The 22281-nt window shown below is 42.2% G+C and overlaps 2 protein-coding genes across 6 annotated transcripts in view; one reads left to right on the top strand and one right to left on the bottom strand.

The window, feature by feature from the left end:
- Nucleotides 1-4824, top strand: part of sergef (secretion regulating guanine nucleotide exchange factor) — a 10638-nt gene extending 5814 nt beyond the window's left edge. The window contains exons 10-11 of one of the 2 annotated variants that reach the window (XM_074632688.1): nucleotides 1013-1049; nucleotides 3380-4824. In XM_074632688.1, the coding sequence (XP_074488789.1) occupies nucleotides 1013-1049; nucleotides 3380-3576 (234 nt within the window). In that variant the 3' untranslated portion in view covers nucleotides 3577-4824. The other variant, XM_074632689.1, reaches the window with a different exon arrangement.
- Nucleotides 2259-22281, bottom strand: kcnc1b (potassium voltage-gated channel, Shaw-related subfamily, member 1b). Of its 4 annotated transcripts, none has more exons than XM_074632667.1 (4): nucleotides 20639-22263; nucleotides 13794-14709; nucleotides 11724-11897; nucleotides 2259-2397 (listed from the first exon to the last, which is right to left on the bottom strand). In XM_074632667.1, exons 1-4 carry the CDS (start codon nucleotides 21203-21205, stop codon nucleotides 2324-2326), a joined length of 1731 nt encoding a protein of 576 aa, XP_074488768.1. In that variant the 5' UTR covers nucleotides 21206-22263; the 3' UTR covers nucleotides 2259-2323. The 4 variants fall into 4 exon arrangements, with proteins under 4 accessions (XP_074488768.1, XP_074488767.1, XP_074488769.1 ...); XM_074632666.1 differs by lacking the exon at nucleotides 2259-2397 and adding an exon at nucleotides 6315-6454; XM_074632665.1 differs by lacking the exon at nucleotides 2259-2397 and adding an exon at nucleotides 6495-9507 and having other exon boundaries at nucleotides 20639-22262.

The raw sequence follows: 22281 nt of genomic DNA, 5'->3' as shown, positions 1-22281 counted from the left end.
AGAGATCTCTTCTCCCATAAGGGCAGTTATGTAAGAGCATCGTGGGATTGCAGCAGTTAACCTGAAGCCTAAATGGCAGCTGTATTTGTAGGAGATCGTTCGCCAATAAAGTGGATGTCAGGGACGGGCAAGTGCAAGCTCTGGATCACTCTTCCACGGCGCACAGGTGATCATTGCAGCACTGGCGTGTGTCAAGGCTGTGTCACCTTGTGGGTGTAAAGCTAAAGGCAAGATGGATTAGCTGCTGGGATTATGAATCTCTCAGCCCACCCTACCATGTTTGTCCTCCCAACACTGCCATGAGTCAATATTTATTAAACTGTCACATTTTTATGAGGCCTATGAACATTACTGGAGTGACAAATAATAACCTGTCAGTGGTTCTGGTATCAAAGGGTGTGTTTCTATTCATGGCTCGCCACAGCTGTATGCTTTATCAAAAATATTGTTTTATCAAGGATATAGTATCAATGACTTTTATTGCTAGTAAGCAAGCTTTAGTGCTCTAAACTGGAATCTACAGAGCCCCGTCTCATGTTTTTACTCTTGTTGAGCTTTGTAGATTTCAGGATCATAATTTAAACTTGGCCCCTCAGTTCTTGTAGCAGTTATGAAGGAGGAGGACTGAGGGGAAAACGACATTTTGGTCATCAAAGGCAGGCACACACAGCCGTCCTGAAACAGTTGCATTAATTCCTCTGGTGTATAATAGCTTTATGAATGAGCTGACTGATGATGCACTGTGGACTGAAGGCTTAATGGAGCGTCTAATGTATTTTACAGACAAAATCATCACTAATGTTTTTTTGCGTTTGGTGCACTCATGCGTTTGTTTTCAATAAAAGTTAGATGATTGCATCTTGACACGGGGGATTTTATTTCAGTTTCAAAGACGATTTGTTTACAAAGTATCTCACCATCCACATTGGCATAAGAAATAGTGGATAAACAGTCTTAAAAAAAGCGGCTTTCAACACATTTTAAACAATTTTCAAATCTTTGTTCTCTACAGATTGCATGCGGATCTGAACACAACCTTGCCATTGTAGGTGAGTGTATTCCCTCAAAAATATCCTTACATTTTTGTGGCTTTTCTTCTCATTTTCTTTTTGTAAAAAGTTAAAATGTTAAAAACTGGTGTATTTGCCTGTATCAGAAGCTGTTGCTGGAAAATAAGCATAAATGATGCACAACTGCACTGAAAAGACACATCAAGGAAGAGCCGTTTTTGAGAAATGAAATAGTTTAAACGTACAGCGTCGGTTTCAACAAGTGCCTGAAACAAGAGACTCCCCCTTTGTCCTGACATGACTCTGGCTTTTACTAAATAAAAGAATAGGGAATACACATCGAATCTAAGAATGAGTAAGGGAGCCGTCTGATACATTACAGGGTGAACATGAGTGTGAAATATTAATCCTTCTGGTAGTGCTGCAGAGGATTTCTGAGGTCGGCTCGTTGCTCTGTGGCCTTTGCATCAGGAAGTAATTACAGCATGGATAGATGGGTATCATTGATGGGCAATTACCCGAACAGGCCTCCAAAAGAGCTGAATTTACCAGCTGTTTACCAATGTTTTTCCAGTTCCAGTGTTTGGAGAGCAGTCTCTCTTTGTCAGACAGAACATCGCAGCTGCACACATTGCTTATATATTACTAAACAAACAGACATATATGAGAGTTTGCGGTTCTTAATCATATTTACAAAGAGATTAGATGTGCTTTTATTCCTTACAAAAGTCTCCTGCTTTCCCATAGTCACCGGCTAGCACCAAAAAACACTTTGGAGGTAAAATCTTTTGCATTAAATTTTCAACACTGACCCACTTTTTTTTTGACATCGGCATGAATATAAAATACAGCAGATGAACGCTGACACAAGCACAGGGTTCCATTAGAGAGGAAACGCTGCACATTGCTGATATTTCTGCAAGCAAATGGCCATCCACTTTTAATGTTCTGACCAAATTGAACAGCTAACTGGAAAGCGTCATCATAATTAGGTAATTGTTAACGCTGAGTGTCCGTCATAATGGCAGTTCTCACAAAAAGTGCCGCTCCGTGCTTTCAGAAGTTGCAGTGATGAGATGAGAAAGCAGAGCCAGCAAACGGTGAGCTCATGTGAACCTCCTGCACCTCGCTCCTCTTCTCCTCCTCCTGTCTGGAGCGCGGCGGCAGGAGCGGTGAAATAGCAAAACAGGATTGGAAGCAGAGACCTGAGTGCTGCTATTTCTGGTGCTGAAGTAGGTCAGGCAGAAAGGAACGGAGAGCATTGCATGCTGCTCATGATATCTGTTGCCCATTCGCACCTGAGGAAGTGCTCCTCATGTATGAAATTCATCGTCGTGGTCAGACGTGGGAGATAGGCCAAACACACTGTGGGCACAGCTCATCCAATCTGAGGAAAGATTTTTGTTAATGTGAACATTTTGAACTTAAAGGACATATAGCCTGTATGTGCAGTAGGATGTGAGTCACTGTGGTGTTGTTAATAAGGTGCCAGATGACAGGATTTGTTTACAAGGAAATGGCTTTTGGCTCGAGTGTCTGGATTTTTTATCCTTTTGTTGTGCAGAATATCGTGCACGGCACTTAGTTGCCATGGAAACACTGATGTGCTGTACTCCAGTCAGTGAGTCCATGAATTAAGCACGGCACCAAAACAAGGCTTTTCCCCCCCCAGTGAACGCAATATGTCAACACATTAAGCTCGCTAATAAATGAGAACCAGGATGTTTACTGAATAAAACACATGCAGTCCAGTTATCAATACATGCAGCATCTTAAAGACCGTGCAACATGTGTGTTTTTGTAATGCATAAGCCGTATCTGGCAGAGTGTCACACTGACATACATCGCTGGCATGATATCTCGGGTCTATTCAAAAGCATATGCGTCACTTGGCGAATCCAAATCTTTTGATGCCGCCGATTTTTCAGGGACGAAGCTGAAAGCGCAGAAAGACAAAGAAACCCCTCGATGAAAGAAATGAAAAGGTGGCATGAAAGACGCACAACTGCAGCATGGGGAAAGCTTGAAGATGTGTTACCCTTGAGAAAGCAAGCTCGCTTCTGTTGCCATAGCAATGGAGCTTATTAGGTAACTGTGTTGCCATGGCACGTGTCTCCTCGGTGATGCAGACCTGACCACACCCACCAACAAGCTCCCCAACTGTGAAGAGCAGGGAGGCTTTTATTGCTGGCTGAGTGTCAGTGTTGAGGACAGTGTGTGTGTGTGTGTGTGTGTGTGTGTGTGTGTGCACCCAGCCCTTTTTTTCCTTCAGGCTACTAATTTTAGCGTACATGTTACATGCTGTGCTGCAGCCCCGTCCCCTCTCTCCTGTCAGCTCCTCTGACCCATGACCCCCTCTCCTTTTTCAGGGGGTTGTCTCCTCTCCTGGGGCTGGAACGAACACGGGATGTGTGGAGACGGTTCATACAGCGACGTCTTTCAGCCACAGCTCGTTTCTCAGACTCTCAGACCTCTTCTCGTCGGCTGTGGAGCCGGACACTCTATGACAGCGTGCACTGCGACGAGTGACTCAAGACAAAACTCTGCAACGACTCCACCTCACTGACATCGGAGCAGGAACATTTAGTCAGCACGAGGCAGCCGGAGACGAGAAAAACAGAATGACTGTGTGAATTAACATATTTCTGACTGGCTTATTGGTGCTTTGCCAAGCCCACATATGATTATTCTAAGTGCCTAACTTTCACCTTCTAATAGGCTACTCGAGCTTCACACTGATGTCGTCATAAATACTGTAGTGTGGTTAGACACAGACTGAGTTATGTTACGTTTGATGAAGGCCATCATTTCTATGACCAGCCCATCACTTTGATGGACATGTCTAGGGCCGGTGGCTCTGCAGGACGTGGCCACGCCTATGGCTCCCGGTCCACCTGCCGTGCTTGTCTTGAATCATGTGAGGAATGGGCTGGACTGGTGCAATAGCTCCATTCTCCCATGTCAGCAGTTTTATTGCTGTGATCTTGAGTGTCAGAAAGCAGTCAATCTCTGCACAAATCTCTTGGTCATCTCGTGATTTACACGTACAGTACAGTATATCTTTCTTTGGCTACTGTCCATCACTTATTTCTATTCTTGGCAGACTGTGTCATATTATTTGATGCTCCGTTTGTCTCACTTGCACCACTTTCATACTGTATACTTTACATTAATCCCTCTTGGGGGAAATTCGTCCGCTGCATTTGACCCAACCTGCATATTTATAAGCTGTGGGCGGCCGCAGTGCAGCACCGGGGACCAAACTGCAGGTCTGAAGCCAGTGCTGTGGTTAAGGGCAATGGCAAGACTCATTGATGCAATTTATTCACTTTTATTATTTAAAAGTTTTTATTTTATCTAAGGCTGACCTGAATGCTTCGAAGCTTCGACCGTTGCCACAACCTCCAAATCAGTATTTGAATGCTTTGGTATTTTTTGTATGTATGTAATAATAATGTATAAATCCCCAAATAGCCCATGAAATAAGGATTAATCCCTCAACATTATTCATTATGCATATTCAACATTAATTATTATTAGTTATTCTCAGACGGATAATTTCTGTTTGTTATGTGTTGAGGTGGGTGTATGTACAGTAGGGCGGCAGCGGCACTATCCTGTAGCTTTGAGTACCTTCGAACATTTCCCACAGAAGCTTCGAAGCCCAACCAAAATGGTATTCAGAACAGCCTTCATTTTGTCCTTATGATTTATGCAAATTATATATGCAAATCATCTGTCATAAATGAAAGTTAATGTGCTTATTTTTTTTTATTAGTTTGAAAAAATAAATCAACACTCATTTGAAAAAAGATCATTTCTGTGTTTGTTTTATTTATCACTATTTATTGTACAAGCCTGAACTGTATCGGTGAAAAAAGACACAAAAAATCCCGAAACAACAAAAGCAATCAAAACGATCACTGAACACCTTATTGAGATAACTAACCACAAAATGCACGGTGTTCAAAAACACACACTCTCAAGTCTCACTAGACGGCACATTAGTTGCCTCTTAGTTGCTTAGTTATTGGGTCCGCTTAACAACAGCTGCTGTTTATTGTTTTTGTTCCGCGTCGTCGGACAATGACCAGCATACCATCCCCCCGTCCCCTCATTTGTGTTCAGCTCTGTTGGCAGATTCAGCTCTGCTGTACCTGACTGCACACAAATCTCAGCAGGCTTGTTGGCAGTGTTTGCAGTTGGTCCCTTCTCACTAACTTTTCCACACAAACAATGAAGCCGTACTCTGTACACAATGGCTCTCCTTAATGTTTTAATTAGGTATGCTCATTGCTTGAAGCTGATCTGTATGGGGGTCCTTATTGAATCTTTGTGCTCTTTGAGTTTTGAACTGATGCTTGTTTTCAATGGCTGGTGACTGATGACTAATGTCAAATAAAATGTACATTAATTCATCATGTTGGTTAAGTTATGTAGTCCTGAATGGTGCGAAGAATTTGCATAACAGAGGCACTTGTCCAATATGTGTGTAATGTTTTGGCATTGGTTAGTTTTGCATACTAATATGCCAATTTGCATGTGTGCAGAAAAAGAATCCAATTCTACATGATTGTCAATTAAAATGTAAGACAGAATAATAATGAATATCTGTGCTGTGATATGAGTTAATGCATTTTATATATAAGCTTTATATATTGCTACATATGAAGATATATCAACATTTAATGAATGTTGAATATCTATTATTCCTTTCTGAATAACTCTATGTAAGATTTGATTAACCAAACGATTATTTTCCAAATCTTAACAGCACACTTTGCCATTTTAATGCCTCATTAATACAAGTTTTTTTTTTTTTTATTATTAGTTTTGTGGATGTTATCTCTTTGATGCCTGAAAACATATCAAAAGAATGTTAAAAAGTCCACTGGTGCAAAACAGTGCAAAAGTCTACAAAGATGTGACGATGACAGTGCAAAGTCATCGATTTGTTTCCAAGTGTTTAGTCTGGCTGTTCATGACATGTGACAGGTGTTTTTTTTTCTTTTTTGCTGGGTGATTTAAAATCGGAGCAACATTTTTTTTTCTTTCAACAGAAGAAGCACACATATATTTTGATGATCACTCAAAAAACATTGGTACACACAACTTTGGCACATAAAAAGCGTATTTACAGCACTGGCACACACTGAAAAGATAGGCACACAAAAAATTACAACACAGTAACCAGTCACAGATGCTGAGCTACATAAGGCTTGACAACAAAACTTCCTCAGTGCTACATCTATGCTGAGTTTGTGATGTACAGGTTGTCACTGTCACACCCATTTAAAAAGACTAAGTAATACACAGAACAATGCTACAGCACTCTCAGGTGGGTGATGGGCCATTATGGGTCATACACATAGTGGTTGGGACACCATGGTTCATAACACAAACTGACTCTGTTGGTTGTCTGCTCCGGTGCTGTCGCTGGGTCTCTATAAACATATAAAAAAACAATAACAAAAATAAATTATTAGACAAATTATGTAGAATGGTGGAGATGATGGCGATGATGGATGCCTCAGCGAGAGGCGAGACATGACACTAGCTTTGGAGAGTAAAGAAAATGTGCTCCGTTAGTTCCTCATGGTAAACGACAGGTTTACCATGTATTTCCCATGCTTAGCCAAGGCATCAGACGACGACGTTCTGTCTGTGTGCAGAGGTTAGACTCTTGAGTCGGTTAATAAACATGCCCAGTCATGCTGCGTTTTACAGGTTGATGTATAGTTCGATCGTTGTCATGCGTTTGTATACTTTGCGTCATGCTCTCGCAGTCACCTCGTTTTTTTTTAAATGCGCTCTTTGACCCCAGTCAAACAGCAGTTGAAAGGAAAGATGTATGTATGCATGTGCTGTTGAAGAAAAACAGTCTAAAACGCTCATTGTGTATAAAATTTATTTCATGCAAGGACTTATTTACATATTTTTATTTGAATACTTTTTCTGTTGCATAAATGGAAAATACATGCATTTACCTTTCCCCAAGTAGACCCACATCCCATGCTGTGTTTTTTTTTCTCTCACTTGAATTGCATGAGCATATAATTCACCTGCATCTCTTCACATCAAATCTTCACAAGGTTGTTGTTTTTTTTTAATTCTTAAATATATAACGTCCATTAATTACCACAAGAGACATGACTCGAAACGTAAAACTGCTCATTCAGAATAAAAACAAAACTTAGATGAGTTGCTATACTTATATATCTTCTTCATTTCTGATTGGTCGACATACAAATTTGTTAAAGTGCCCTGAAAAAATTGTGCATAATTATCGGGACAGCATCAATACATGGAACAGTAACGGTATTGATGTTTTAACTCAACAGACATAGACTGTCCAAGTCATCGCGTCATCTCTCGATATATTTTGGCTCTGTAAAGTTGCCTGGTCCCCTTTTAATAATTTGTGCTTTATCATACAAAAATTTTCTTGAGAAGGGGGACTATAAAGGCAGTATTTTCAGCTTTCGGCTTATGTATCCCCCTTAAATCCTATGTGTTGGATGGTGTTACAATAATTTACTGTGATTAAGGGTGCGAGGCTGGTGCAAAAGGTACACCTTTATAAAGTAAAGCTGTCATTACACTGTTATGAGCATGGTATAAAGTGTGTTGATGCTACACTGGGAGCACTTACACTCACTGGCCACTTTATTAGGCACACCTGTTCAATTGCTTGTTAACACAAATAGCTAATCAGCCAATTACATGGCAGCAACTCAATGCATTTAGGCATCTAGACGTGGTGAAGACGACTGCTGAAGTTCAAACCGAGCATCCGAATGGGGAAGAAAGGGGATTTAAGTGACTTTGAACGTGGCATGGTTGTTGGTGCCGGACGGGCTGGTCTGAGTATTTCAAAAACTGCTGATCTACTGGGATTTTCACGCACAACCATCTCTAGGGTTTACAGAGAATGGTCCGAACAAGAGAACATATCCAGTGAGCGGCAGTTGTGTGGACGAAAATGCCTTGTTGATGTCAGAGGTCAGAGGAGAATGGGCAGAGTGGTTCGAGATGATAGAAAGGCAACAGTAACTCAAATAACCACTCGTTACAACCAAGGTATGCAGAATACCATCTCTGAATGCACAACACGTCGAACCTTGAAGCAGATTGGCTACAGCAGCAGAAGACCACCCGGTACTAGCAAGGTGTACCTAATAAAGTGGCCAGTGAGTATATGTTATATCATGTCAATTTAGTACTCGCTTTTACTTTGCCTCACCAGGTACGAAGGCACCGTCGTTTTATAATTCACGCCTCAATTTAGGCATCACGGCAGTAATAGAAGTTGCTGCATACTACGGATAAAAACTACTAACTACCAGTAAATATATTTGTATAAAAACTATTTATGCTCATAACAGCATTAGTTGGCTTTATGACAGATTGCTCAAGTCAAATCTATTTTAGCTGGAAAGTCAAAGAAAATAAATATATGAATTTAGGGAAAGGCAAAGAATGGCGGCTACATAAAGATCTCTGCTATGACTGAGTTTCTTGTAAAGCTGTCTCGAAATGCATAAAAAATGACAAAGCTTTAGAAGCTTTTGAGAGGATTTTTTTTTTTTTTCTTACAGGTACTGCGATACAGCTAGCTTTTTGTTGAACAGAATTTCTCATGCAGTTCATGCAAAATGAACAAAACAGTTTTGTTGACATTAAATGAATTCATCACTAGTATCATATGAACTGTCATCATCTCCATATTGCATTGGACATCATGAACATCACGTTCATTGTTTATTTTTTTAATGGCCACTCAGATAACATCGAGCCTGGTCTGGATTGCACTTTCACAATGGTAACGTCTCTACTTTGCAACGTACAAAGCACTTAAGAGGAGTTCCCTTAACAGCTGGCAATGGTACCTTTTTGGATATGTTTCAGAGCCGTGTATTGTTAGCATATTATTAGCAGGGGTTACATCTTATGAAAGTTTCTTTCACAAAATTGTAAAAAGCAAATGAAATAAAAAGTTATTGGCAGAAAGAGTTATGTGAGATCAAAAGCAACAGAGCAACAGGCAATGATGTAAACACAGGGAGAGAGTGCGGTTAGCCTGTGGTAGAAGTAGAACAGTGCTTTGTCCGCAACTGAGGTTGACCCATGCAGAGTGGCATGTGCCAATGTTTTCTAGTCTAGGATATGATGACACACCCAAGGAGAACACTTGGGCAGAGTATTAGACACAGTTAAGATACAGTATTTTCCAGAAAAAGAATGAAATAAAAATGGAAAAAAGGAACAGAAGAGTGAAGGCAAGTGTAAAAAGCAAATATTGGACAGGTAAGTGTGGACTGGCCTTCCAATGGCATTGTGTCTGCTACTCGACCATGCTACATAATGGATGGGATGGGAGAATGTGAGTGCTGCATTAGACAAGGTGGGCTGCAGGGCAGGGCGGACACTGAGGACACTCCAGAGGCATCCCCGCTCATGCCAGACATGCTGTTAAGGCTCCAAGGCTTTTCATAACCTTCAGTTGAAAAACAGAGAACGTTCTAAGTACACTTCAGCACTGAATCCACGACAAATGTTTTGGTTGTTCCTCACTGGTCATAGTACTACACCTGTTGCTTTCTTGTTTTTGTCTCCAAAGAGAACAGGTCAACACAGACTTGAGATCATTATTCTCCATGCATTGAGTGCATCAGGAGTACAACAGCATGCACCGGGTGGTACTGGAATGGTTCAGAGTATAACACTAGAAAAGACTGGAAAAGGTAGGCACCTTAGGTAGGGAATGTGTTCTCAGCTACAGGTAGAATTTCATACGGTGTACGCCATACGTCACAGACTAACGTGACTTTCTTGAGGGTGTTTCTGCAACTACGGGTTTTTTTAAGCCTGAAATTTTAGATTTATGTTAAAATTTGCAGTGCAATGCTTGATAAATTTATACACAGTGTTTTTACCCATCTTGACATAAAAATAATTACTAAATAATGTGATTTTAATAAAATTTATGGAGCACTTTATGGGTCCAAACACCACTTTTCTCTCAATGTTGAGACCGTAGTGTTATTTCTAATGGAATTGTTTCATATACATATTACTTTACACCATATTAAAATTATTCATTTGTTAACAAATCATATATATGATTTTTTTTCAACTAAATGCGACAATCCTTACCTCATCACTGAACAATTAAAATACCATAGTAAAAGTTTTTTTCAAACAAATCTAGTTTCTATGGAAACAGAAGTTAGCAAGTGAGCACATGGATGACAGATTGGACCACCCACACGGCTGACCCGACTAGATCCAGAAAAACAAGGTTAAGATCACCTTTTCTTCCGTAGTATTTATTGTGTGTCCTTACCATAAAGCTTAGTAATTGTGTATTTTGAACTACGTTTAAAAAATAAGTTAACATTAGTGTTGAATTCATGTATATTAGATGCCAAGAGTCAAAGCTAATGTAGCAGACCTTGCTAGTTGCCATTTATCAGCAATATTAGCAAAAATGTAATTTCCGCAATGTCTTACATTAGACATTAGAATTGCAATATCTGTCATAAAACAAAACATTTTATATTTTTTGTGTATGAAGACTGACATCTATAGTTATTGTACATTTTTCAGGGTGTAGAGAAAAATTATGAAATCCCTTATTTTTAGAAAATGTCCTTACATCAATATTAACAACGATGCACAAAGCTTGATGAAAATGAATTTAAAGGTCTTAAAAACATTATAGAATTTAAAAAAGGAAAATGTATAAAATGAACATTGTTGTAATGTTGCGGTAAGGACATTTAGCAAGTGATGAAAACCATAAAAACATAAACATGTTACCACTATATGCAATTTTGTGTACCTGTTTATATGTATTACATACTCTGATGGTAAAAATTTTAATTTATTGAGGTTGATTTTTTTATTTTGGGAGAGTTAAAGGTGACCATAGTTGCGGAAACACCCAGGAATGTTTTGTAGATTAATGCCAAATAAATAAATAAACACAAAGGGTTTAACCCTGGTATTAAAGTGTACAAATTCGAATTTGGCTCTTAATAATAATAATAATAATAATAATAATATTTGATATTAGCCTTCCTCCATTTGTGTTGTGCTCCTTCACCATACTGATAGCACCCATCAGCAAGACACTTCATGCACCGTTGTGGTCAAGAGCAATGTACTCTTAAGTCAGGATTTATCATTAAAACACATATACATACATGGTACACAGATAGCACATAAATACTTTCTTGTAAGACAACACATTCTAGATCATATAAATCTCGAAAATAGCTTTCTTACTGGTAAATAAATAGCGGTATTACATTATGCATGGTATCAAAAAATATATTATGTAAGATGTGGACAGTTATTATTCAGTCGTTTGTGGTGATTGTGCTTGGCCTTAACAGATGTTAATGTGACTTTGAATATATACAATCCCCAAAGGGATGATTGAGAAGCAGCTGTGTGTAAAAAGAGGTGTGTTGTTGTTGTGTGTGTGTGTGTGTGTGTGTGTGTGTGTGTGTGTGTGTGTGTGTGTGTGTGTGTGTGTGTGTGTGTGTGTGTGTGTGTGTGTGTGTGTGTGTGTGTGTGTGTGTGTGTGTGTGATAAACTGAGGCGTAACACTCAGCAAAGAGGGGAGAAAAAGGAGCGTGTCCTTACTACGGTCTACGGGGTGTCAGTGTCTTATGGGGGCCTGTGATTGGCTGTTACTGTACGTACCCCTCCTCACTCTGCCCCCTGTGTGGTTGGGGCGTTCAGCTGTGGTGACCAGGAAGCAGGGCCGCTCTCTCTCGCTGGGGCTGAAGATTTCCTCCGGAGATATGGCCTGGTCTATGTGAGGGCAGTCTTCGTTGGCCAGAGCTGCGTTAGCCGCCTCGCCGTTCAGCTTGGAATCTTATAAGAAAACAATTAAGAAAAGAAAAACAAACAAAGACAATCTGGTTTAGGATGCTTCCTCATAAATAAGGTTAAGGAAATGTCTCTCAAATGTATTCATGAATATTACCCTGCAGATCACTACATGCAGAAATTAAAAAAGACCTTTGCAGATTTGTCATTGATCACATCTTTAAACACATTATTATGGGAAAATGTGGTTTGGTTTCTTCAAACCCCCCAAAAAGAAGACAATATGTAAGGGATAATTTACAGTGAGCTGGTCATTGTTCATTGTCGCGTCAGGGTTTATTTTACAATAATGCCCTGCTAGCTGTAAAATGTCCCGCTTATTACACAGCTACTTACTTAAGAAATCGTAATTTGACACCAAAACGGACCTCTAGTCCGACATCAGAACTGCGTCCGGAGCAACGGTCTGTTATACTGTACATATGGTGCCTTCAAATGAAACTTGTGAGCTCGTTATACAACATGGGAAGTTGTGTACACAATATGCTTGGCGTTCAAGTGGTGAGAACACTGCTGCTAAGCAACGGCAATATAAACTTTACTGTCGGCGTCTAGAAGCCAAAGAGGGTAACAATTTAGCAAGCTAGCAAGTTGGTAACATAATGCAGGAAATGCAAAGGTATAATGACAAAAATTACAATATATTAACTTATTATGTGCTGAAAAATTAACTTCCATGGTCTCCGTCATTTCTGACAACGTCAACAAACATGTCACAAGTCATGAACTCTGAAGTTTTCAGAAACTTTCCACTTACGAGGTCGTGAATACCACAAGAGGGGGGCGTTCATATGGACTCATCTCGTGAACACGGTAAACACGACTCCATTTGAAGGCACCAATAGTAAGTAATAGTAGTCTGGTATGTAAGGAATACCAGACCGTAGAACAGCGTGATTGACCAATCAGAATCGAGTATTCAACAAAGCCATGTAATCATTTCTTATATTAACTTTAATATGTTGGCAAAATCTTTTATTCATAAATATAAATTTAACAAGAAATACCTTATTTTGTTGTTTTCTTGAAGGATGTTGAGCGATATGAAAGTGAAACCACTTTCATATTTTGACTAAGGTATCGAGACACTAAATATCTGTGTTTTATAATATTGATGTATAGTGTGATATACACACATATTGTTATTGTTCTATTTGGCTATTATAACCTGTAAACTGAATCTGTTCTTTTGTTTAAAAGAAAGAAAGTAGAGATAAGTAGCAACTAGTGTAACATTACATGATGCCGTGGGTTGGTTTTCCCCCTGTCCTCCCCAATTTTTTGAATGAACAGCTGCCACTGTTTTCATTTACCAGGTTTACAGAATTTAAATGCCACATTTTTTTAATATATCTCACGTTCTACTACCTGGATGCACAGAGTGATTAACGTGTACAATAATACAGTAATGTTTGCCTTGCACTCTGTTGCTCTCTATGTTTTTGAAATTGTATCAAAGGTCAGTTTATCTTTGTACTACCAGAGGAATTCAAGAGGAAGTCAAGTGACTCCTGGGCCTACTTGTGTGTTCTTAATATTACAGAAACATGGTGATTACAGACTCTCAGTTAGTCTTAAGAGAGAGGAGGAGTGAATCACTGCATTAAGAAGTGCAAAATCAATAGCAAGACTACTCACGGTCTGCACCGTGAGTAGTCTTGCCTCAGTCTCTCTATTCTCCTATCCAGAGTAAAATATGCTTTTCATCACATATTTTATTGATTGTTTTCGGTGGGAAACTCATTTGTTTAATCGCGTGCCTGAATCATCAGCTGATTGAAGTGTGGGAAGAGACAAACAATGAAACAGCTGAGTAGCGATGTGGCTGCTTCAGGAGGACAGAGAAGTGATGAGACAACGGTATATCACTTTGTTTCTTACCTTGAAACTTTATCTCGAAAACGTCGTCGTGGGGTATGGGGCTCGGTTGTTGGGAGCTCATGCTCGACTTACAGAAGTTTGGAGAGCCTGGTTGGGGTGCCCGAGGGATGTGCCTGTTTTTTTTCTTTGGTAGTTTCTGTTTCGCCATGGCCAGAGAGTAATACATTCCAAAGTTGTTGACAATCACAGGTACAGGCATGGCGATGGTGAGCACGCCCGCCAGGGCGCACAAGGCTCCGACCAGCATACCGGAGGTCGTCTGAGGGTACATGTCTCCATAGCCGAGGGTCGTCATGGTCACCACGGCCCACCAGAATCCAATCGGGATGTTCTTGAAGTGCGTGTGCTCGCTGGCTCGAGGGTCGTTGGGGTTGGCTCCAATCCGTTCAGCGTAGTAGATCATAGTAGCAAAGATGAGCACGCCGAGGGCGAGGAAGATGATGAGGAGAAGGAACTCGTTGGTGCTGGCCCTCAGCGTGTGGCCCAGCACCCTCAGCCCCACAAAGTGACGGGTCAGCTTGAAGATACGCAGGATCCGCACGAAGCGGACCACTCTCAGGAAACCCAGCACGTCCTTCGCCGCCTTGGAGGAGAGCCCGCTGAGGCCAACCTCCAGGTAGAAGGGCAGGATGGCCACGAAGTCGATGATGTTCAGGGCGTTCCGAATGAAGTCACATTTGTTCGGGCAGAAAGTTATTCGCATTAGAAACTCAAAAGTGAACCACACCACGCAGACGCCTTCGATGTAGGTGAGGTAGAGCGCAGTCTCAGTCTCCTGGTAGGTGTGCACCACTGTGACGTTGTCCACCACCTCCACCTCGGTGCGGTTGATGATGGGGTTGAAGGCCTCGTGGGTCTCCAGACAGAAGGTGGTGATGGACACCAGGATAAAGAACAGCGAGGCCAGAGCCACCCACTGAGCAGGAAATATATATGCAGAAGAAGACATAGAGGGGGGAGAGGAGGGGGAAGAAGGACAGAGAGGAGCACAGTAATTCATGCATTGTAATCAAGCTCAACGCCCAGCAGCCATTCTTAGCACGACACAATGCAACTCAATCTATTATCAGAGACAGCGCCGTCTGGTTTGACAGTGACAGTAGCATTGACACTCTCTCTCACTCCCCCCGTCCTCTCTCTCTGCTCTCTATATGTCTTGATCCAGAAGTGTCATTGTAAAAGGGACAATCAATGCTTCTCTTCCCTCTACTGGGTCTCAAGGTCGTGGCATTTTCAAGGGTCTGCTTTAGAACTACTAATAGCCAGCAGCAGCAGCAGGAGACGGGACATTAACCCACATGGCTAAAATTAGCCGGGGCTCTTCCCTTCAGCGCCATCACTACAGTAGGCTTTCCCTACACAAGGTCATACCGTCCAGATGTCCAACTCTTGGGAATCGTAGTGAGCTGAGAGGCCTGCTGAGACTTGTGTGAGAAACATATATTTCCCTTAATGGGCAACTTTAGCCTTCATAATGTATTGATTACATGATCACATTTCAACACATTTAGGCTCTGATATAACTAATGCATACTACATGGGTGTAACAGATACTGTGTTCTCTCCTGGGTATTGATTGCAGCCCTGTCCTCCTGTTATCCTGCTTTGATCATCCTGTACGTGTTCGCTATAGTTGGAATGGGAAAACAACGGCTATATCTTCAATGGTAATTGGAGGTCAATAGATCAGAGTTGCTGGACAGGAAGAGCAGATAGCTACTTAATCATCGTTTGAATCACAAAAAGTGGATCAATAGTGTTTGTTCATGCATGAAGATGTCTTTATGAGAGTAAGTGAGGCTCTAGTGCTGCTCAGACTAATGCACAGCCGTGTTAAGTAGCTGGGAGGAGTAGTAAAGCATCAGGGAGGAGGTGATTTGGAGCGGGGCATGTCTGGGCATGAGGACGTCTTACATATATTCCACTGAGCAAAAGGAAAGACAGCATCCTTTCACAGTGTGTTACTAAGGCAAGAGATGGAAAACAGGCCCTCATCATAACATCTCATCACTGCCTATTCATCGCATTGTGCTGAGGAAATCACTGCTGCTTATGAATGTCTGCTTCCCATCCATGTTAGTATGACGGTCCGGAGGGAAGCTGTGCGTTAGCGGAGACAACAGCACGCCGACTTCTGTTCTGTCAGCAGGGCTGTCCTCTTTGTTCACGCTGAGCAAAGAGGACACACACTAGTTTTAATGAAGACGGCATGAGAATGGCTCTGTGGGTTATTTAATTCTCTTTAAATTCAATACAAAATGTTGCATATTTTAAACACACTAATAGTATGGAGAGTATGGACAAAAGGAATTTACATTGTAATGCAATCAGATTCAAAATTACTCAAAAATCAACCTTTGTCAAGCTGATAATGTTCAGTGTTTGTTGGTACAGTGTGTGAGAGAGATTGTGTTTGAGGCATTAGTATGTGGTGTTGTATTGGATTGCATAATATTGTTGTTTTGTCCACCCCCTCTACAGTATGCACGGTACAAAATAACAAAGTACATCCTAGAATGTAATACAATCCAAGTCAGCCACACTGAAAACTACGACCTCAAAAAATAACCGATTGGACTCAACAGCAAAGGCCGGATTATCAGCTGGGCAATGCCGGCAGCTACTAAGGGGCTCCCGGACCATCAGGGGCACCAAGAGCCACAGATTTATTGTCAGCTGGTTTATGCTTATTTAAAGGTGCTCTATACAATATCCAGAGCATTAATATAGCAGCAAAATAACTATTTACTATGTAAAGATATATATGTCTACCTGAGCAGAGAATGAAGTCACTCTACGTCTGTGTGTGTTGTAATCAAAGCTTCTCCGTGCTTTGTTGACACAGCCGGGCCGGCCGCACATATTTTTAGTGCATATTTGTGCATGTGAGCGTGCCCCACTGGCTAGCTCACGGCTTCCGCTCTGCACTGCTCTCATACGGTACTGCTGATAACGCCGTCCTGACCGGCAGCGCATCCTATTCCCCCTCTGGTAAACAGTGTTAGCTCTGTCAGCACTTTAGCTGTTGTTTACACTGTTAGCACCGTTAGCGCTGTTAGCTCATCTGTTGCCATGTTGAGAGCCATTCGGAGGCAATAGAAATGCTCCCAATCTCGCATTTAGCACCTTTAATTAATTGCAGATTTGTTTGAGAGTGTCTTGCCTACCTGTATCTAAATTTACATGGTGCATGTAATGGTTCTCCTGAATGAATGTAACTAAATTACCTCAAACGGGGCACACACTGCTAGTGAGTAAACTGCCTAGTAAACTACCTCACCGATGCAGTATGAACTGATAGTTTTAATTTATTTATTTTATTTATTGACACTAGAGCTAAAATAATTAGTCAATTGATTAGTTGAACAGAAAATGAATCTGCTTTTGTTTTGTTTTTACTCTCTACCTCCTAAATTGAAAATTATTGCCAGCATGGGCTTTAAAAAGTGGTGATGGGCATTTTTAAATTTTCCATTATTCAATTAATTGAGAAAAAAATTGTCAGATATCTCGATGATGAAAATTTGGGCTGCCCCCTCTTAGTCGATTAGTCGACTAATTGGCTGTTTCGGTCTTACTAAGATTTCTTTAGGAAATTAGTCGTTTTTATGCTTTATCATGTTGAATGACTTATTTCCAAAAAACTCATGAGTACATCTCTGGTAAACACATGATCAATAGTGGTGCTTTTTTGCGATTTTTTATGGAGAAACTTGTAAAATAACCCTAATTGACAGGCGCTCTTGTTATTTTGTTCGGCCATATGTTCATCAATTAGCAAGAGAATTTGAAAATAAACACCAGCATCACTGCCAGCACGCTTCAGTGTGATAAGGCCTCGTTCTTATAAGCTACTTTCATGCCTCCTGACACACTGGCTTGCTCAGCCCTCTGAACATCCCACCCTTCAAACCAATAAACAAACACTGCATCTCATCAGACCGCCTCTTACAGTAAATTATGTGTCTTTGTGACAGATAGGAACAAAGTGGCCTGGAGGGAGGGTGACAGGCGACAGTTGTTTGCTCCTTATTGGCCAATTCCTCACCGTTGCTGGCAAACCACAGGCCTACAGTGATATGCAGTGACAAGAGTTTTTCACTGATGTATCCACTGTGAATAGAGTCTGTAATTAACTCGGAAGCTCACTTCTAATTAATCTTCTTGCGAGTCTTGGTGGAGCTCTGTCAATCTCTGCTTTGTCTTGCTCACTGTGAAATGTGGGACACATCTGAGTCTGCTTTGGGAAATAACCCTGCATGCAGAAAGTGGAAGAAGTCTGTGTGTGTTGGTTAAACCACTTTCACTACTGCTAGCTATAAGAGTGAGAACATGTCAATACAGTTTACACTTGCTTGATAACTAATTACACCAATCAGTGCTACAGCTGTTAAACCAGCAGGCAGCACAGCGGGCCTTTTTAGGGGGCAGTGGTAAAAAAAGAAAACCTAAAAAATCACAAGGTGTACAGTCATTTCATTGTCACCATCAAGAGGCATTACGCCCAGATGGAAATGTGCCCATAACAAAGACCAAAAATGTCACCTCAAAACAGCAACTACATTTTTCTGTCTGGAGGTCTGCCACTAAAATCCTGCCGGTGCCAAAGATCTGGTTTCCTAATGTGTATCTGACCCATTTAACCAAAGAGCCAGGCTGCTCTGGGATTCTGGAAATATATCAATCCAAAGACCGGTGAGAGGCACAATCACTCTTTATCTTCTCCTGCCAGATAGAGCAGGGTGGGAGTGATGATCTGCATGTAAATGATTTTGACAGATGAGGTCTTTGGTTGATATTTTCCGCTCTTCCTTCTCTGTACATCCCTGCTGTGGAGACCCCTGGGAGGGCTATTTCAAGGTCATCAAAAGCCTCTTTAAACCTCCCATAGCCATCAATCTTTGTTTCACCATCAAGATACAAAGGCAGACACATTCACAACTCAATTCTTGTTCATGCAACTTTGACCATTTCATACCAGCAATGAAGCTTTTTGTCATTATCATGAGCCTATGATAACTCAGATCTTAAAGAGGACCTATTATGCTCATTTACAGGTGCATACTTTTTTTTATTATTATTTAGTTTTTGGGGTTTCTACTAAAACATGTTTACATGCTTAAATGTTCAAAAAACACCTAACTTTTCTCATACCGGCTGTATTTGTGATTGGTCAACCGAACTAAACTCTTCGGACTCCGCTCCAGCTCCACTCTGACTAACTTTGCTTACGTCCATACTAATATGTTTTTGTTTAAAAAAACGTGTTTTAAAACGAAAACGATCTCCGTCCAGACTAGCGTTTTAGGGCCGTTTGAGAAGCTGCATAGACAACAAGGTCAGCAACGCTTGTAACTCCATATTGAAATTTATCACTGGTGGACGAGGCTGATGTTGTATGTTTTCTTCCGGAAAAGGTTCACGTGATGGGGGCGTGACGTATCAGGGAAAGGACACGTCATGACTGATAAGACCCAATCAAGAAGTGAACGTGGGTGTCTGTGTCATCGTTTTCAAAATGTCTCCGTTTCTGTCCGTCCAGACTAAAATGCAAACCTGGAGTTTTAAAACTAAAACAGGCAGTGTGTTCCAATCCGCGTACTTCTGTACATACACTTACTATTTTGAGTGCATAAGTGCGTTCACACTTTGAAGTATGGCAAAATGCTGTGCACTCGAAGTACCCGGATGTTGTACTCATGTTGTGCTGGACACTTTTCACACTCAATTGTCGTTTTAGGGGCTCGAAAACGCGTGGGGTAGAGTAGAGTTACATAGATGTAGCAAAAGTTATGCGTTTTAAAAGGAAAACGTATTAGTGGATGTAGCCTTTGTTTGGGGGCGTGCCAAACTAGCCGTTATGCAAATGTGTTACTTGGTGACATCACCACGTTACAGAAGAAAAGGCAGGACTTCAAGCAAGGCGTTTCGGGCAGTTCAGGAGCAGTGTTTCTGTGGCGGAGAGCAACTCCCTTTGGCGTGGACTTTGTAACTTTGCAGACCTTTTACAAGCACAAAAAACTGTCTAACACACCAAAGTTAAAGGGACTGTTTGTAACTTTTACACGTATAAATCTACTGGGTCAGGAACCCATGCGCGCTCGCATATGTGCGCTCGCGTGTGGCCGGAGTCTCTGCTCCTCTGCTTGCTTGCCTTCACTCACACACCACGCGCATTCTCGCTGTCTCGCTCCACCTCTAGATGTGCATGCGCGCTCACTCCACACTGCAGGAGAGTACAGTGGACGTTTGTGCAGAAATAAATGCTGCAGCTCCTCCAGACCAGCAGAGGTTTTCCGTGTCTTGTGAAGTGACGGGGCTCCGCAGCGAGTTACGTTATCGTCTACGACCGGGTGCCGGTGTCTCCCCTGTTTCCTCCGGCTGCGGTTGGGGACGATAACGTTTCTTTCCCTGTTTCAGCCCCGCTGCTTCAGCCCCGGAGGCTGAAGCAGCGGGGCTGAGGCAGGAAAAGTCAACACTAGGATCAGCATTGATTCATGGAGAGACCTTTGTCTACTAACATTACTGCCAAGCAGGTGAAATATAGAATGATATTGGGATTTTAGCTGATGCATGTCGCCTCACTTTTTTGATGCGCTGTGTTACTTGGTGACATCACCACGTTACAGAAGAATAGGCAGGACTTCAAGCAAGACCTTTCAGGCAATTCAGAGCAGTGTTGCTGTGGTGTTTCTGAGTAACTCCCTTTGGCGTGGACTTTCGGCTTTGTAACTTTGCAGACCTTTTACAAGCACAAAAAACTATCTAACACACTAAAGTTAAGGGGGAAAAGCACAAAAGCATAGTATAGGTCCTCTTTAAGTTCAATAAGAAGAGCAACTCACCCTTGCATATTTAGAGGAGTAAGGGTCCTCAAACAGAGCCCACACATGTTTCTGCCAGCGGCTCCACAGGCTCCCAGTCCTGGTGTCATGAGTGTCTCCCTGCGCCAGCCTCCTCGTCATCTCATCCACATCGTCCTCGGTAGCGTGCTCCAGCTCGGGCTCCGCATCATCATTCCCCAGGTCTAACAGGCCCCCCCCGCCGAAACTATCAAGGGCCTCCTCCGCCTCCCGGTGCTGCCGGTAGGTCATCCAGCAGCACGGCTCCACGTCCGTCTCATCAATCCCCCAGAAGGCCAGCTCCTCCTCATACAGAGGCCCGCACACATCAGCCGGGCAGTGCAGCTTACCTGTCCGGTAGTAGTTGAGGATGTGCGCAAACACGCCCGGGTGGCGGTCGAAGAAGAACTCCTCGACTTTGGCGTCATAGTCAAAGTGGTTGGGTGCATCAGGCTCGGCCAGCCAGGACAGCCGGGTGCCAGGTAGGGTGCGCAGGGTGCTGCGGTATGTCTGATGTCTGATCCCTCCCACGTTTATCACAATGCGATCCTTGTCGTCGCTCAGGCCCATTGCGTCCCTTAGGCATTTCTCCAATAAGTTCCCTTCTTCATCGCAAAGGCAAGTCTACAGGGTGCACCAAACATGCACAGAAAGGAACCGCACCTACCTGTCGTTTCTCACCAACTATATGAAAGAAATCTAAACCCTAGCTGTGTTTTTTTCTACAAAACACCTGTCATGCAAACTGGAGGATTATAGCTGCAGGACTCACTGGAGGGGATGAAATCGACAATTCCAAAAAATGATTTGCAGCCAATGGCATTACATTAAGAATGGACGTCACATATCGTCTGTAAATCCAAGATGTCGAGATAAAAAAAAAACTGCCAGCAGAGCAGATCCAGCTCTTTGGACTCCCCACCAAGTTGCTTGAGGTTAATTGATCAGATGAGCAGCTTTGTGACTTTCACAGCAAGGTGACTGCGGTGGTGCTGAGCGGACAGCGCCTGTCCGTCCGGTCCAGCCAACAGCAGCTTCTCTCTCCTCTGATGGAGACGCAGCTTCCCTCCAGTATCCTCCTCCTCTGTTGCTGCCTACAGACTCCTCACCTCCTTCACACCGACGCTCAGCTCTGCGTTTAACAACACACGGCAGCTCTTTTGTTTTCAGCGCAGACACACAGATGCTCTCCTGCTCATCAGGAACTTTCCCTTTCCTCTACGCATCGCTGATAAGAAAAAACACCCAATTTGAAGGCAGGATATTTTTCTGTGCTAGAGATGAGAAGGCGACAAAAACCTCCTAAAAAAAACGCCCAAATGTCTGCCTGTTCTTCACACCGTGCAGCTCTGTGCTCTCAGATCAGATGGAGATGGAGCCTGCCCAGTGGACCCTGTCAAGTTCTCCAATTAGAGCTGTTGAAATTGTCCCCCAATTTGTCTCACTTAACGTCGTCGCTCGGAGGTTTTTTTTTATTGTCAGCGGCTGAAGCAGTCAGGAGGGACTCATCATCACGCACAGCTGGTTGGAGAAGGTGTGACCCTGGAGATCCGCCCATATACCATCAAAAACACTCTCATCATCATCATAACGCGTCTTTATAGCTCCATGATGATTTACACATGTAATATCCAGACTGTTGCTGA

This window comes from Sebastes fasciatus, chromosome 4 (assembly GCF_043250625.1).
Source record: "Sebastes fasciatus isolate fSebFas1 chromosome 4, fSebFas1.pri, whole genome shotgun sequence".
Taxonomy (NCBI): Eukaryota; Metazoa; Chordata; class Actinopteri; order Perciformes; family Sebastidae; genus Sebastes; species Sebastes fasciatus.
Note: the sequence above shows the minus strand (reverse complement) of the source record. Positions and strands in the feature narration are given on the sequence as shown.

Excerpts from the sequence above, each read along its gene's own strand:
- kcnc1b (XM_074632665.1), bottom strand. The coding sequence starts at position 21,205 with ATGGGCCTGAGCGACGACAAGGATCGCATTGTGATAAACGTGGGAGGG. Across the intron at positions 11,898-13,793 it reads TTTCGAGATAAAGTTTCAAG|ATTCCAAGCTGAACGGCGAG; the intron begins GTAAGAAACAAA and ends TTTTCTTATAAG. Across the intron at positions 9,508-11,723 it reads AGGGGGCAGAGTGAGGAGGG|GTTATGAAAAGCCTTGGAGC; the intron begins GTACGTACAGTA and ends TTTCAACTGAAG.